The 18,275-nt window shown below is 37.7% G+C and overlaps 1 protein-coding gene across 3 annotated transcripts; it reads left to right on the forward strand.

Annotated features, from left to right (window-relative positions):
* The first annotated feature begins 4,492 nt into the window (after window positions 1-4,492).
* On the forward strand, window positions 4,493-18,092 carry saal1 (serum amyloid A-like 1). 3 transcript variants are annotated; one of them, XR_014123152.1, is made up of 14 exons: window positions 4,493-4,655; window positions 5,123-5,331; window positions 5,786-5,887; window positions 6,347-6,430; window positions 6,899-6,978; window positions 7,181-7,240; window positions 7,502-7,617; window positions 8,362-8,524; window positions 8,677-8,759; window positions 9,366-9,536; window positions 9,632-9,828; window positions 9,976-10,068; window positions 10,147-10,451; window positions 16,336-18,092. XR_014123152.1 is itself a non-coding variant. In XM_027021423.2 (13 exons), the coding sequence occupies exons 1-13, from the start codon at window positions 4,652-4,654 to the stop codon at window positions 16,447-16,449; spliced, it is 1,476 nt and encodes a 491-aa protein (XP_026877224.2). In that variant the 5' UTR covers window positions 4,493-4,651; the 3' UTR covers window positions 16,450-18,092. The 3 variants fall into 3 exon arrangements, 2 of the variants coding, with proteins under 2 accessions (XP_026877224.2, XP_026877225.2); XM_027021423.2 differs by lacking the exon at window positions 10,147-10,451; XM_027021424.3 differs by lacking the exon at window positions 16,336-18,092 and having other exon boundaries at window positions 10,147-10,605.
* Window positions 18,093-18,275: the final 183 nt, after the last annotated feature.

The raw sequence follows: 18,275 nt of genomic DNA on the forward strand, positions 1-18,275 counted from the left end.
GAAAAGAAGATTTGTCAGCTGACTTTTATATTTTAAAAGCATTATGGATTATTTTAGTTATTAAATGAAGTGATCCAGTGTTTGTCTGGATGGATTGGCATTTTTTATTATTATTGTTTAGACTAATCTAAGTATGTAAGAAGAGCAGGTAGTCACATATGCATATACAGGTTCACAGCCTTGGGCCTCATGCTATAACTTGTCATATGAACAGATTCATGTGAGTGTTTTACGAGAAATTGGAGCATCCACCAATTTTCTTGTATGTAGTGTATTCACTGGACCTTATGTACATGTCATGTATAGCACTTTACCAAAGAAAATCAATGAACATTCTAATGGATCGTGTTTATTTTAAAGAAAAAAAAACCTGAATTTCAATTTGGAAATTAAACTTGATGTATATGGTAAATACATTGTGACTATCTTCAAGAGTAGTATTTGACTTTATACACACCTATCCATGGCAATCTAAACATGACAGTCACTCTGCTCATCCCTGTAGCCCTGTGATGGTGCCCACAGCCAGACTACCCACTGACCTTACGTGCAGTGACAAATAAAGGTTCAGTTGAAATTCATTTTGTGTTCACTCTTGTTATGGTCCTGTACCACCTAGACTTTTTTCCTATACTTTTTTCAAAAGTATGAGAAATTTAAAAGAGGAATACAAACATTTTAGTATGAAACCTCTCATACTAACATGTCTATCTTAATTACAAATATACAGATTCATTTTCCATTATAAATTGACAGAACTGGCAGCTGTGCTGTATAACTGCTAATGCACATATATGAGATATTTGTTTTCAATTTATGTGTGTTGTAGAATTAATGTGAACAAAGAAGTTGTATGTTATGTTCTTATGTGGCAATGAGACAAATTCCTAATATGTGCAAATGTATATGGCAAATAAATTTGATTGCGATTTTATTACTGTCCTATTCTAATGTACATCCCCTCTCTTCTAATCACCAGCTAAGGTAGAACCTTTCTTTGAGCATACATTACAATACACTACAGGATAATATTTTGCTTAATATATGCACACTTACTCAAACTATAACTGTCCTCTAGGCTTTCATCGGAAGTCTGTTTCTGAGCCCAGGACCATAATGACTGGATATTTCTGGGTAATAGATGACTCATGATGACACTGGCACATGTAGCAAGAATGCGTGTTGGCTCATGAAAATCAATATCTAGGCCAGTGTATAATGGTATGCTTACAAAATGCACATATCAGATTCATCCTAGTCACCATCTTTAGTACAAGTTCCTCATTATACGCCAATATACACTGTGACTGTATTTATGTTACAGACTCTGTAAATATGTCCCCATCACATCTCTATTTCTGCTTAAGCCATAGCAAAATAAAGTCCAAAATTGAACCTTTGTGTTCATAGAAACGGAACCGTTTGCGTGTGATACACTGAAAGGACACCAGCATCCTCACAGATATGTGGGTGTGCCACTAGGCAATGGGTGCCAGCTGTCTCTGGCCAGGAGACAGGATACTCATTAAACATCTGAGTGTGTTAACATCCTGCTCCCGTACTCTCAGGAAGGCCTTCAAGATATCCTGCCCTGTCCTGCTGGCAATGTTTGTGACACACTCAACTCAAATACGCAATTGTTAGTTAGTAAACGTTATTTTCACTGACAAGCTATTTTCAAGAAACTTCTTGTAGGTATACTGACGCTATACAAGATTCCACTTTTTGTCATATACACTATTAAATGTCCTCTAGCCCTTCATCAATGTTTATTTTATGACTATAAATGGGGCTGTTGACTGGAAATATTTAGATAGCAGACAACTCTTAACTCTTAACCCAAAAGTAACACTGAGACATGTAAAAGGTCTTGATAAACATGTGCCAGCTCAACACTCACTTGCTAATGAGTTGAGAATAATAATCATTAGTGGTCCTGTGGTCAGATACTGACCAGTGATGAACAGCCAAATTGTGTATGCTGTTGTGATTGTACAATTTTAAAAACACATAGATTTACCTAATGAAGTGGTCAGTAAATGGAGATTCTGATGAAGTGCTGGAGATTATAGAACTTATTACAACTGATAATAACCACATGATTGGTCTTACTTCACATAATAAGGAACATATTATTATAACCTTGAATTTTTTTATTAGGCCACCATGCCTTGGGCTTCACTAAATATTGACCTGCCCATATAGGATTGGTGTCCAGATCACTCAGTGCTAGTCACCACCTTTAGTACAAATTCTGCATGCTCCAATATACACTTTACTGCCATCAGTTTACTGAGATTTGCATGAATAGAAAGATAGTTAAACAAATATGGTGTCTCAAATGGCCCAGAGGGGGAAATGCATAATGTATATATAAGGCATTGTGTGTATATAAAAATATCAAATCTATTGGTAAGTGATACTTTAAAAATATTTTTTGAAATAAAAAAGCCAAGCAATTCAAATTCATTTAATTTCCTATAATCTAAATATACTGTTGTAGCTATGGTTTCACACTGTTGAAAGCTGTCATGCATACATTTCAAACATCCTTGCTGTTCAAAAGCCCCTCCATAGACAAACAGATATATGACTGTGCCCTGGTATCACCTCCACCCTTGCCTGCTAGAGTCAAGCAAGAACGTTTATTGCCCAGAAGTGACAGCTGCTTTCTACCAAGTGTCCCTACCCAAGGTTGCTCATTCAAGGTATTGTGTTGGCAAAAGGAGGATGACAACATGGATCAATTCCTGTGTAAACTAATGTGTGAACTAATACTGTCTAGAGGTGTCATCCAAGAGGCTATTGACAGTGTTGCTTTTTCATAATACAAAGTGCACCTGTGTGTGGTTAGCTTTTGATCAGGTTCAGTGTTAACCTAGAATTACTTTATTGACCAGTTACTTTGGTACCTTGGAATGCGTCACTTTGCATATTTCATATCCTTAATTCAAACCCATGTGTAAAAGCAATATATTCCAAATATTAAAATTCATTGCTTCTGATTAAAATATATGTAAATAGTTTAAATTGACCCAATAAACCCAATATGCTACATATATCTGATACATATATCAAATATATGTGTATCACTAAAATCTATGTTTATATGTATGTCACTGAAATATATTTACAAATCTATGTTGCTAATATTTATGCACAAATATTCAGAAAATAAATATTAAAATATTTCGGAAAAATTAATATTAAGAGCAATGACTCAAGGACAACATAACAAATGGTAATAAATCAGTTGTTGTAGTATACATGTAACAGCTGCATCAGTACACAGCAAAATATGACAGGATGGAATGCTCCTTATGCAGTTTAGTTTCTAAATCTCGTTTCTACAGTTTTTGTGTTACAGCTGTTAAACTGTCCTTTTGACAGATTTTTATGAATTATCTTTGTTGCTTCTGATGGGAAAAAAAAGGAAACAAAAAATTGCATGCACACACACACACACACACACACACACACACACACAAAACAACAACAACAACAACCGCAGGCATTAGGGCAGTTATTTTCCGTGTATTGTAGTTTATTGTGTCAGTGTTGTATTAATATTATCACTATTACATTAGCATTGTTACTAGGGTGGCAGCTTTTCAACAAACCAAAACCAAACTCACTTGTTCCATTATACTCACCACTAATGTGCCTTCCACCTGTACTTTGCATATGACTTTGCCTACCACTTTTTATTGTATTAACATTGTCAGTGAACAAACCGAGCAATAAAATTGTACTGCTGGTTCAATCCACCCATTTGAAAGAACAACGCAAGAAAAGGACAAATGATAGTAACTTGTTAGTGACAACCTCCCCTATCCTCATTCCTACTTCTTGCAACTAAATTACTCCTATATACACACATGCCCTCCAACATCTACAAACACATAGTGTTTAGTTGCTAGGTTTACCTATTAAGTAGCTGTAATTTCTTGTTAATGTCTTAATGACTTGTCATATGTTGTCAAAACTGTTGTTGTTATTATATTAGTAGTAGTAGTAGTAGTAGTTGTAGTAGTAGTAGTAGTAGTAGTAGTAGTAGTAGTGATAGTGGCAGTGCTTTTTAAGTAAGTTAAAATGTAAACCTTTTTTAATGCTTTCACAATATTTAGTTTTGTACAGCCATGCCAATAAAGCCATCTTGACTCGACTTGAAAGTCAAAACCGTACACCCGGACATACATCATAAAAACCGGACTGTCCTGCAGAAAACTTATAATATTGATAAAATGATTTTTAAAAATGGTAACAACCTTAATTGTGACCGTTAGCACAGCTCTTCATCTTCTTATTTCTGTTAGTGATTTCCTCCTCACATTTCTTAGATCCAAATTGCCTGATGAACGGTAGGTGGCGAGATACATTGAGCTCCGAAAGGAAGAACTAGGCAGATCGCTTGCTAGCAAAGAAGCAGAAGCAGAAGAAGCAGAAGAAGAAGAAGCAGAAGCAGAAGAAGAAGAAGAAGAAGAAGGTAGTGGCGTAATCACCCGTGCGCGATTTACAAAGCTGAGTTCAGTACAGGCGCGTTTAAACAGGACTGGGTTTGTCCTGTTGGTATTGTCTTTTATTTAGAGTCTGTAACCATTTAATCTTGAATCATATCACTGAGTTTAAGAATTTTGGCACATCAATTTTAATGGGTGAGATAATCGTTAAATTTCAATACGAATCATGTTTCACTGTCTTTAATGAACTAGTTAGCTTAAGTTGGGTTAGCTGGCTAGCTAGCTAATACTGGTAGGATGCTGTCCTCGCTAACGTAACCTATTTAAGTCATCTATTAACATAAATGCGTTGAGCTGAGGGATACTTCATAAAACTGAATTTTGGGATAGTTTAAGTTCAAAGTGAAGACTGGCGTTACAAAGATAATCACCCGTTAAGGATGGAAAGAGTAACTGAAGGAATTATTAGAATAATGAGTTTTCATTCTAGGTTTAGATAGCAACCAGCTAGCCTAACCTAGCTAGTTGGAATTGAGTATTTTAAATTAGCATTAGCTAATTGGTCCAAATCGGCTGGTCGAAATTGCATACTGAACCTAAAGTGTTGATTTCAGGTACGCATAGCCAACGTTAACAGTTACATATTGTTACCGCATTTTAAGATCGTAACGAGAACTTCGCTGAAGAGGCGGATGACAATAGGTCCAGTCGATCATCATCGCCCCCCGATTCTCCGAATAGTCCCGAAATGGATCGTAACCCCTCGCCGCCTCCCGAGGGAGATGATGAGACTGCCGAAGAGGCTGATGCTATCGGAGAGACTGTGTACAGCAAGCACTGGCTCTTCAGTACCTTAACCCGCCTTATTCAGGTATCCGGGGATAAGTGGGACTTCCAGATACAGACAAAATCCTAACTGGACATAGTGATGGATAAACAGCAGAAGAGGGCAAAACTGATAGATGATAACAATCTCAACAGGAACATGAAAAGCTTGAGAAATACCAAAGGCTGAGGGAAGCTGGAAAAGATGTGGAAGATGAAGGCTACAATGATTCCTGTAGTAAGCACTAGGGGCTGTGACCCCCAAACTGGGAGAATGGTTCCAGCACCAGGGACAGGGACAACATCCGAGATCTCCGTTCAGAACAAACGAATAGCAAAAAATATAGCTGCTGTGCAATGCATGCCAGATACATAAAGTTCTCAGATTTGTGAATTATTTATTTCTGGATAAATTGTACCACAGCAAATCCATAACAAATCTATCTCTGGACAAATAGCACAAGGCTTTCATTTTATTTGGTCTGCTTGCCTCCCTATAGATGGTGACGGAGCATGAGTCACATCAGGGAGACAGTCTGGAAGAGCTCTCTGAAGAGCAAGAGAATGAGCTCTGTAAAGTCTGGGATATGGCCATGGACAAGGTTTAAATCATCACTACTTTACATTATGTATTCATTCAAACTATACCATGGAAGCTATGTATGCTATCCACGACTACCAAATGTATTTAATTTCCTTTCCCATTATTTCTGCATGTTCAGCAATGACCTGAATGAGTGCTTTTGTAGCCCTTAATGTGTCTCAAATCATATCTCTATCTGCATTAAGTAAACATAGTTCAGGAACAATACAGATAACAGACAAAATTGGCTCTGTAAAATTCTGGACTCTACATTTTTGTTGTCCACACAGTGTACAAGTTTCTGGTAACATCGAAGAGTTTTCACAGTTTAAACAGTTTGGACACATGGAAAGTATTTCTGGTCAAGCAAAGGCTTCAGTTAATAAGCCATTGGTATTTTCAGTACTTCAAACTTCATATTCTAATTTTGGTCCCTTCTGCCTTCGCTTTGTGTCTTGTACATGCATGTTGTCTTCAGGATGTGGCTGGTTTTCTGCAGGAGTTTAAAGCTCCAGATATCCTTCTGGGAGTGATCACCAAGTCTCATAGTCCACGACTTACTGTAAGTTACAATGTCACTTCTATCCTAAAATGTTTACAATTAAGTTTGACATTATGTTGTTCATAACTCTGACTACAGGATTTGAGATGCTGTGCAGTATTAAAATGATAATTGCACCTATTTTTAAATGACAGGGTGAACAGTAGTGAGTGTATTTTAGTACAAGGAGCAAAGTACTTCTCAGGCAAAAGAAACTCAGGCTGTAAAAATGTGTTTCATCCACAGAATATTTCTCATGACAAACCTCCAAGGTTTTTGTTAATAAAGGAAATGTGTGACTTGATAGATCACTCAACCGTGCTGTTCATTGTATTTGACTTTGATTTACAAATTCTTCCGTGGAAAGCAATGTCATGATTGTGGTTATATGCAACCAGGCCCATATTATATCCATTATCAGCTGCTTACACTGCTCTCAGTATTCACCCATCAAGAGCTGGTTATTCATTACCACTATCGCTGTTGCAGGAAATTTGTGTTGGAATTCTTGGAAATATGGCCTGTTTCCATGAAACCTGTGTGTCTTTGAGCCAGAATGCTGACCTAGGGTATGTAAACATTTTTTTTTTCCTTTTGGGCAATGTGGTAGTGTACTTTTTTTAATAAAAGATGCATAAATTGGCTCACATTAATAACTAGATCAACCACTTTGAGATATATTACTGTATATCATGATTATAAGAGTCATAAACATTGTTTTTCTTTCTTTCATTTTTTTCTGTTTTCCTTTATACATGTTTCCACACCTAGAGCTGTGTTGCTGTTGCTACTGGGTGACAATGACCCCCCCACGCTGCTGGAGACATGCAGGTAAGAAACCCAACCAATGCAGTCTGTAACACTTTGTAATGATATAGCTGACATTATTGAATTGAAGGGACCATAATGCATAAATCCAAACCTTAACTTATACCATTGAGCACATAATATAGCTACCTACCTCTAGCCTTAACCAAACAAAATGAGAGGCCTCATCCAGGTTGTTCTATCATCTAAACACTTTAGAAAGGGAAGTACTTTGCTGATTATGCAGTGGATGTTTCTATTGTCCTCATTTAATTTTCTTTTCAGGCTTCTGTTAACTTGTGTGTCCCAACCTGATGTTGCCCCCTTGTGGCTAGAGCGGATACAGCAGCAAACGGCCACATGCAGCAACCTGTGTTTCATAATGCGCAGTTCCACTAATGGTAAGTGAAGGACATTAAAGTCAAAGTCAGTGGCTACAAAATATCCAGTATGAGAAGAGGCCCTCAAAACATGTATTGGAACATGTTTTTGAGTTCGATTTTAATCTCCCAGAGTCAGAATAAATAAAGAAATATGAGATGTGCAAAGGCTGTATAGTCTTGGGAGGCTTATCTCCCTGTCAGAGGTGCAAAGGGTTCAGTCTGCCACTGCAGAGTAGATTCATTGTTTCAATGTGATTAATCAAAGTTGATGCAGGAGCCCTAGTACCTTTTCCTTTTTCCCCAAGAAAACAAAGCCAAGGTGTCATAAAAAAAATTATAATTTTTTAAAATTAGTGAGCTTGATTCTTTCAAAAGAACACTCTCATAAGCTAAAATCAGCACTTGTTTAAATTAGTCAATTAGCCAGAATAGTTAATAAACACTCAGGAATGATTTTATAAGGTGTCCATGCTCTAAGCTGTACCTCTAAGGCTGCACTTTACAGTCGGTAGTAACTTGTAATCCACCCGTGCTGGTACTGCAGTTGCCCTCTGATTGCCTGCATCAGAGTCTTGGACCCTCTCTGGTAAGGTATGTTTCTTTTGTAGGCCTCGTTCATTAGTGGCCTGATTTTGACATGAGGGCAGGTGTGGTGTTGGATGAATGATTTATATGTATATTGTAAATGCACTTGTAAAGCTGCTCCCCTCCCTCTACTCTTTCTTCCTCTCTGTCTCTCTGGCTCGCCATCTCTGTCTTTAGTGGAGTTGTTGATGAAGGTAGGGGAGCTGGTTGATAAGCTTCTAGATGAAGATGAGGAGTTGATGAAGAGCTGGCTATCTAGGCTGCCCAGTGAGAGTCACCAAGACAAGAACACGCACCAGGACATCACAGTGTCCCTGCTGGAGGCTGCTGTGCAGATCAGGTCAGACATGTTAAAGTGTGTTAGAGATGGAGGGTGATGGTACTTCTGTAGCTCACTGTATGTAATTCATGGCAACTGCAAATAAATCTGTGTGAAATGTTCATAACTGATGATTTCCTTAGAATTTGTGTATGGGTGGGTGTGGGTTTTAGAAAGGAAGGTCCAGAGGCTCTTGAGGCATATATGCATGCTCTTCAGCTCCTGACGACAGTAGACGAAGGCCTTCAGCATCTTGGTGAGACACACATGTCATTGTTATTATGATATATATGGTCAGGCAATGGAGATGGAATGATGTGGAATCATGATGTATTTTATATATCTCAACAGCTTCTGTAGTCTACAGTGGCAAGTATTGTATGTGACATCCCCTTACTACTTGAGCAGTAGCGAGAAAAGGCAGCCTAAATCCAATGAAGAGCTCTGGAAAGTGTTGAAAGAAGCCTGGTATAATATACCAGAAGCTTACTTCAGAAAAATTCAGGATAGTCTCACCAAAGGAGATGTGCTTAGCGTCAAGGGAGGTCACACTAAATGCTGACTTTTGCATGTAGAATTGTTTTTTTAAAATTTTGTCTACATATTTCCTGTATTTTCTGCTTTATCTTAGCAAAGAGAAATTGTATATGGTCATTATACCATTGCTAAAACAACCAGTCTATGACTTTTGCACAGTACTGCATATATAAACTTGGGTATATAAATTATCTAAACAGTTTGCTTTTCATGCTTAGTGTTGTGTTACGTGTGTCTTGTGTATAGAAAGCAGATGGAACATTTGTTGATATGACATGTTTTAAGTGAACCTGGTGTGTGCATTCATTTCTGTGTGTGCATGCAGTGTCAGATGGAGGGTCTGGCATGCCATTATGGACCTTTGTGTGTGAAGTTGTTTGTGAGGACCTGTGCCAGCCAGATGACCCTCCCCTCATCCTGCAGGAGCAGAAGGCTCTCTTGGCCCCAGCACTGGCCTTGCTCTCTGCCTTACACACTAGTCTGCAGATAGACATTAGTGAGGATACGCACACATCTCCTCCACTCCAAACTCATGCCACGTACCTGGGCCCAGTCTGGTTTGTAAAGAAGCATGTATTGTGTTTGCTGCAGGTTTGTCTTTGGTAGGGAGCCTTCTTCGCATCCTATACTTTTATGCTGAGAACCAGCGGAACTGTTGGGACAGGGTGTCAGAGCAAAGACAGACAGGAGAAAACAGAAGGGACGAGGCGGAGAGAGACATTCAGACCCAGGCTGTGGTTGAGATAGCAGGAGAGTTGCTTTCTGCTGTCCTCACATGTATGCCCAGAGTAAGACTGCCACACAGGCACAGAAGGCTTTATGAGCTCATAGGCACAAATTCCTCGATCCACTTGCTCCAGTTATATTCACCAATCATTTATATTTTCACGATGAAGCGAACTTTATAAAACAACTTGCACCTCGGTGTTCCATAGGATGCTGTGTCAGACCTGATGAAAGATGACCACCTAACTGATAAGATCTGGGTGGCTGCTTTAAAGAATCTGCTGCCAGAGTACATTACTGCGGTAAGTTTTTGTTCTGTTCCCCCTTGACCCTGACCCCTGAATATATTCAAAACACATACTACCTTTCTTTGTCTCTAGGTGCAGTGTTTTTTGTCAACACTAGAAAAGGTAGAACCCAACTTGGCAGGCATTCTAAAGCAGGAGTGTTCCATACCATCTGAACCAGTCACAACTAAACTAGACTAGATCGAGTAGGACCAACATAAAATGGAATGGACTCTTTAAGTTCAAGTCATAACAAGATGACCCAGAAAGCCATTTGTGTAGTCCCAGAGAAGCCATTTGTATCTCTGGCTTGGAGAGGAAGAACTTTTCTCTGACATGGCACTTTTGTGACTTTCTGTGGTGATTTATGCCATACAAAGATGAGAATGGACTCTATGGTAGGTACCCTGTTGTGTTATGGGCTCTTCTTTGATTCAAACTGAAAATTGTGTGTGTGTGTGTGTGTGTGTGTGTGTGTGTGTGTGTGTGTGTGAGAGGGAGAGAGACTTTGTAATACAATTAAGATTTTTATAAAAACAACTTTGTTACTGACTTATGTATTACAGTTACTTGCTTATTACTAGACACATTGGACATATTTCCTTCTTCAAATTCTTCAGAATTATCTGAATTGAATGTCATTACCTCTGACATCTAACAGAGCAGCTCTTGCACTTCTACTCAGTGAAGTGATTCCCATCCTCAACTATATTCAAGGCTGCCTAATATGTTTTACCCCTGGCCTAGGAGCACACCAGCAACCCATGGACTTTATGGGGGATGGTTGATATGAAAATGTATTTATTTACAGTGGAGCTTTAAAGTTTGTGAACCCTTTAGCTGTTTCTATATTTCCTAGATAGATTTGTCCTAAAACTTCTGATTGTCCTAAATTTGTCTTTAAACAAGTCCTAAAAGTAGATAGAGAACCATATCAAACAAATTAGAAATGTTGTTTATTTATTTATTTATTGAGGAAAATTATGTAATACATATATGAGAGTGGCAAAAGTATGTGAACCTTTGCTTTGAATATCTGGTATGATACTCAAAGTATCTGAGCATCTAGTGTGAAACCCATTGTGCAGCAGTATCTGCAACTAACCATTTGCAGTAATTTGATTATTCCTGCACAATGCCTGGGAGGGAATTTTAGCCCATTCCTCTTTCTAAAACAGCTTCAACTCCATTATATTGGTGTTTCCACCCATGAAGTGCTTGCTTAAGGTCCTTCCACAGCATTTCTTTTGGACCAAGGTCAGGACTTTGACATTCCAGAACCTTCTTTAGCCTGTTTTGCTAGAGCGACTTGGGTGCTTAGGGTTGTTGCCTTGCTGCATGACCCATATTCTCTTGAGATTCAGCTCATAGGTAGATGGCTTGATATTTTCCTTTAGAATTTGCTGGTTTCATTTAGAATTCATTGTTCCATCAGTGACGGCAAGCCGTTCTGGCCTAGATGCAGCAAAATGGGCCCAAACCATAATGGTACCACCACTATACTTCATAGAAGTGATGAGGTTTTTATGCTGGAATGCAGTGTTTTCCTCTCTCCAAACATAACACTTCCCATTTAAACCAAAAAGATCCATTTTGGTCTCATTTGTCCACAAAACATTGTTCTAATAGCCTTCTGGCTTGCAACCCTGCCATGCACACCATTGTTGTTCAGCGTTCTCCCGATAGTGGATTCAGGAACATTAACCTCAGCCAATGTGTCAAAGGCCTTTAGTTGCTTAGAAGTTAACTTGGGTTCCTATTTGACCTCGCTGACTATTACAGACCTTGCTCTTGGTGTGATCTTCATTGGTCTACCACTCCTGGGGAGGGTAATGGTGGTTTGGAATTTCCTCCCTTTTGTACACAGTCTTTCTGACTACGGATTGGTGGAATCCAAACTATAGGGATGGATTTTTAACCTTTTCTAGCCTGATGGGCATCAACAACACTGAGGTCCTCAAAAATCTCCTTTGTTCATTCCACAATACACTTCCACAAACATGTTGTGAATATCAGACTTTGCTAGGTTCCAGTTCTTTAAATAAAGCAGGGTGTCTGCTTACACCTGATTGTCATCCCACTGATTGACAACACCTGACTCAGATTTCTTCTTCAAATCATCTTCTACTCCTAAAAGTTCACATACTTTTCCCCACTCACAAATATGTAATATTACATAATTTTCCTCAAAAAATAAATGACAGCGTCTAATATTCTTGTCTCATTTGCTTGATTTGATTCTCTTTATCTACTTTTAGGACTTGTGTGACAGTCTGGTGAAGTTTTAGGTCAAACATATCTACAAATATAGAAACCTAAAGGGTTTGCAAACTTTCAAGCACCACTGTATCCATTTTCTGCTTTTTGTGATTGGATATGATGCAGTCACAATTTTAAAACAATCATGGGCAAATGTGAATTTTGCTATACAAATTAAATGCATGTAAACTTGAGAAACAGAGAATTGACAAGTTGCTACAAAACATACAAGATGCTTAATTCAATGCCTCACATTAAAGCAGCTGCTGATTAACACAAATCTCACTCTTTTTTTTTTATTTAATCATTTTTGTTTTTGCTGTTTACTTCAAGCAGCATAGATTGGTTAACTGCCCCTATGTACTTTAAAATGTTATCTGAAGTCCCTTGGGTGATAAAGAGCAAGCTACTTTTTTTTATAGGAGATGATAAGAATGGAAAAAAATTAATTTGCTTACCATAACAATGAAAATTCAGATCCTGAAACATAATGTGTAAAACACAATTGAAATTTTCGCAATGTTAAAAATACACAATACATAACAGCTTAGACATGGCTAGTAAGAGATGATTAGTGGTAACAGTACAGGTCATATTTTCAGAACTTTGTCTACTATCCCAAGCATCTGACTGGCCAATGAGGGAAACTGGAAGCGCTGACAAACTCATCACTTTCCTCTTTACACTGTTATCAACAACAAAGTACAACTCCAGTGTTTATCCTCAGCTTCCTATTTTGTGATTTCTCACGGTAACCAATTTCTCATTGTAACCATGTGTCAATGAACCTGACATCTGTGTATATGTAAATCTTTTGAAGTCATATCTGAATATGTAATTTGCCCATTAGTTTGATTAGCCTCTGTGGGACCTTTATCATCAAACATGCATTGTCTTAACAATACTGCTACAGTCACCCCCTAAATCATCTAAAATCTATAGGACAATTAAAGAGCATACATAGTTTGTTGTAAAAGGTACTTTATCTTCAGTAGCATAGCTGATGCTATGTTGTAGCAGTAAATGACTGATCTTTATAGGGAACACGTCTATCAATCATTTCAGGTTTTAGTTTCTTGATTTTGTACAATACTTGTGGAAAAGTGTAATTTATGACTTATTTAAATACATAATTTAGGTATGTGTGTTGAGCAAGTTTATTGCTGTCTTCACTGGAAAGTGTCAGTGCTTTTATACATTTTGGGGGGGGCAGCTTCGCCCCAACATTGTTGCCTAACTGTTCCAGTAGCTTTTCACTTTTCAGTACATCCTTTGCCTGTGCAAAGCTGTGTGGTTTTATGGCCTTATCTCTTTAGCATATAGCTGTGTGTTTGAAACCCTCCATCCACGTCTACATAATAAATATAAAACTGTAAAATAGATTAATTCAGACAACAATCATTAAATCTTTTGCCTATTAAACCTTCAAATTCAAAAAGGTTGGTAATTTATGCTATGTGATACATACTGAGATGTATCCCATCACCATGACAATTGAGAGTAAGATTTTAACTGAATATTAAAGCTTCAGTCCATACATAAAAATTCTAAATGCATATTAAAGTATGAAGGAACTTTTTTATATTTATGTTTTCACATGAAGTATAGTTTTTATTTTATTTAACTTCTCTTTGGCCAGGGTAGTCATATTGAAATTGATGTCACTTTTTTATGTGAGCCTTGGCCAAGACAGCAGCATATAATGTCACATAAAAACTAAAAGAATATTATAACAAAGGAAGGGGAGCCACCTATTAATAACAAGCAAGCTGTAATTTAAAAAAAAAATGCAACAGTTAAATTAATATCAGCCAAAGAATGTCAAATGTTTCAAATGTCATTTACCTGCTTAAAAATTGGAGATGCACTGTAAGTGTGCTTTACCATATTTAGACCACATTCTTGGGTCGTCAAATTGAATATAATTATTAGAATGTAAATTATTTGCTATTGAAAATACAGACAAATATGAAAGCTGACCAATAATGGCTCTGTACATAAATGTTACTCTATTTGTCCTTGTACTGACAGTTTGAATGACTGAATGACTACCATTTCTTATTTATCTACTGAATCATAATTAGAATCCAAAGAATCCAAGGTTGCTTTTGAAGCAGGCATAATATGTCACTATATAATTAGTGAACAAGTAGCTTCAGCTAGTTTCTTTCTTGCCTGTTGAGGAAAGCCATAGCTGTTTCTACAATAAACCCAAATTGGTGGAGAATAACATGCAGTCTGTTTTCTGATCCTTAAGAGCTTAGATTTTGATGAACAGAGTTATTTCTGATCTAAATCTAAGCTCTGCTGCGAAGCAATACATAATGGTTTCATTTGCATACCCAATATCTGTTACTTAAATAAGGCATTGTCAGAGAGCCCAATCCTTGGTAATTGAAGCAATAAAAAAGATTTTACACTGTCAAAGTATTTTGATAAATCTAATAATAAACACATGATTTCCTACTATCAAGAGAATTATGCCAGCAGGTAATACTATATTTGTTTTTCCTAGAAACCTGATTGAAAGGAATTCAAAATGCTATTGCTAATTTTAACTGATCATTCACCAATGTAATTTAGACAGTGCTGACAGTTTTTACACTGGGTGATAACTGTCTAATTTTATGGATCTCCTTTCAGCAGTGGCAAAACTAGAGTAAATTTCCAGACCTGTAGTTCTGCATTCTGCCCCAGTGAGAAGTTTAAAATATAAGTAGCACTTGTTAATTAGCTAGGACACAACCTGCTCTGCATAACATCCAATCACAAAGCAAAATGCAAATGCGTATGTAAATTTGACCTGGCTTAACCCCCCCACAGGAAACCATCGTACACAAGATCTGCACACTTCCCTCTTAGTGCATTACGTCAGTAAGAATATAACAGCTTTTTAATTAATGGTTTGGATTGATATGCAGAACAGCAAATGGCTTGATTATCATGGAAATGCTGTATGTAGAAGGAAGAGTTGAGAGGCTACACAGTGAAGGCTACATTTTAGCAAAGCAACAGTGAAAATGTGATGTTGCTCCTTTTAGAGTATTACATGTATTAGAGGTGCAGTGGTGGTCTAATCTGTGTGATTATCTATTGGAGTTAGATTAAAAAGGCCAGGGGTAAATGTGCTTGTTGTAGTTGACTCCCTTGTGTGCATCATAATACATCCCCAGACAAGTGAAATCGTTGGCCTTGTGAGTGATGGGCACATTTATAAGTCCTCAATTCATGAAAAGTGACCAGGATCTTAGGGCATAATTAGACCTAGATGTAGAAATGAAATGCAGAATTGTGATGGCTGTTTTGGTCAGTTGTCAGTCTTTGTTGTCCTGTTTACCTGATGATATAGGAACTGTCCTTAAATTGTGTTCATATACAACATTAAAAATAGGATGTGTATAGGAAGTGTATTTGTTTCCCATGAGACATTTCAGAGGGTGGCACAAGTGTCATTGCTAAGCAGAATATTTCTCATGCAGTCAAGTTAACATTTAGCTCCCGCATGGCAAACATCAGAAAAAAACTATGTAAAATCAGACCTGTGTTGCCTAAAGATCATTTTTGTTTGTTGGTATGTTTCCGCTGTTTTCTGTCAGTATATTTGCATTCAATGCAGCAGCAATTCAGTGAAATCTCAGTCCTCTCAATACATGTACTGTGAGGATCTGTTTTGCATCTCGTCAGTGCAACACTTGAACAAAATTAAAAACATACTTATATTACTTGAGTTAGCCAACTGTAAGGCTTTATGGTGAACAAGCTAATACAATAATACCTAGAAAAATTTTTAACAACTAAGAATAGTCTTTAAAAGCCCTTGAGTACTGACAATGAGGCTACTGAACTATGTGGGTATGCGCGACTGTGAAAGATTGTCTACATGTAGTTTGTCACGTAGAATATTCCTCTCCCCTCTTTCTTACTTACTCACACACTACCTTATACTGTTTTTCTCTCCCACCTGTCTCATTAAAGTCTGTGAAACTCACTCTAATCAGGGTCCCTTTATGTAATTTCCTGTAGCCGGAGCTTCTCTATCTCCTGTCAACAGCAGCACAATGGAAGTTTCCCCTCACCCTCTCTACATCCACCATCAGTAAACCCTTCTGGTCCTGTTGGCCCAGAATAGACTGCTGACGCCATCACACCTTTGATGACTCCAATGAAGGCTTGTCCTCACCATCATACATCTTTTTCATGTTTGTTTTCCCATTTTCATTCAGTTTTTCCTTTAGCTGACTGATATAACATAGAAAAAGAAGAGACCTTTCTTTGTGCTGGTAAATGGCACTGGTCATCTTGATGGCTATTACTAATGACAGACTGCATGTTGAAGCATTAATCTAATCTGACAAATCGTTTGAAAGTGTATAAAGTTGTGTTTTCAAGGCCCGATTGAATGGGTTAGGGGTCAGTGTTGATGGCATTTGCATGAAAATTGTATCATACTCAAATTGCAAAATTGCAATACAAGGAGGCAGCATATGTCACTGTTTTGTGTGTGCACAACTGGAGTATGGTAAATGGCTGATTGTGTATAAAGGAAGTGAATTAAGTAGTACTATGGCATATTTTATGGCCATACGTTGCACTGGCACTGTTTACTCTATTTCCAAACTGATCACTCAAGTTATGCATGTGTGGGCATGCATGTATTTGCTTGCATATGTGTAAGTCCTCTGAAATAAGAGAACCTGGGACAAATTACATGTAGGTGTATGTCTTTGGTGAGCTTTGTTTCCTTTTCCCCTATAAATACGTACACACACATGCAAACTTCAAATGCTGAATATGGTTTCTGTAATGCATTGTAAGTGAATAGTTAGACACCATTATAGACCATATAGGTGTAATTACTGCTTTTAGGTAGGACCATATTGCCCTGCTGCTGGTCAAGCTCTATCTTGCTACAAGGATATCTTCATAAAACATGACATGGAATCAACTCTAGCACACTCATTCATGGTCACATTGTGTTCACTGAGCAAATTTGCACACTTTTGCTGCAGGTTTCAGCGAGTTCCCCAGTTCTCATGTGTTCCCGCTTGTCCACCCTGTGTGCTGCCTGTGTAATGAAGTGAGTCTGTAATGAGATGAGTGGGCACCGCTGAGCTCACAGCCAGTGCTGCTCTTTCTCCATAGCAGCTGAGAGCCTCTTGAGCACGAGCCACACAAAGGGCCAGAGCCTGCATAATGCCAGCCTGCCCTGCCTTTAATTACCGCTCAGCTCCTTTTGTGTGTCCAGAGAGGGAAATACAACTGAGCTAATGCTGTGTCGGCTTATAAAATGTACTAGTCTTATTGAAATTATATTCCATATACTACATACATTATGTAGATGATTGATATCTTTATATTTAAATAAATGTTTCACACATTCAGGCTTTGGATTCAGATTAAATTCAAAATACAGGATCCAAATACATCTCTGTTTTTTATTGACGTCATACGTTGCAAATGCCACTGACTAGACTTTTTTGGCAACAATCTACATTTTATGGTGTTAAATATTTCTACCATGTACCCTAATAATACATACATAAACACTTGGACTAGACCTCAAATACTGTCTTATAATTCACAAGTGCAGAGTGAATCTCTTGTGTCTTTGTAGGTTAAAATTTACAGATCACGGAATCAATTGGGTCACGTTAAAGTGCATAGAGAACAATGAACTGAATAAATTTAATTAGAAATTAATGTCTATGGTAGTTATGTCATTCAAGCATTCAATATTGTGTGCGATTGCTTTTTAAATATTTAAATGATTCACATATTCATGCTTTGTGTTTGTATTCTTTTTGTGTGGGTATGTTTGAACAGAATTAATAATTGATACATCCTAGTCATCTTACAGTACATCAGCCCGAGTCATGATGCATTACCCTTTGAAGTAAGCAAAACTAAATGATGGACAAACACACAGTGTATTTCTCCCATTCAAAGCTCAGAACTGAACAGTC

The sequence above is a fragment of the Electrophorus electricus genome, chromosome 4 (assembly GCF_041902795.1).
Source record: "Electrophorus electricus isolate QZ-2024a chromosome 4, ASM4190279v1, whole genome shotgun sequence".
NCBI lineage: Eukaryota > Metazoa > Chordata > Actinopteri > Gymnotiformes > Gymnotidae > Electrophorus > Electrophorus electricus.

Coding starts and splice junctions, on each gene's coding strand:
- saal1 (XM_027021423.2), top strand. Junction 5,888..6,346: donor GGGATATGGCCATGGACAAG/GTTTAAATCATC, acceptor TGTTGTCTTCAG/GATGTGGCTGGTTTTCTGCA. Junction 8,525..8,676: donor GAGGCTGCTGTGCAGATCAG/GTCAGACATGTT, acceptor TGTGGGTTTTAG/AAAGGAAGGTCCAGAGGCTC.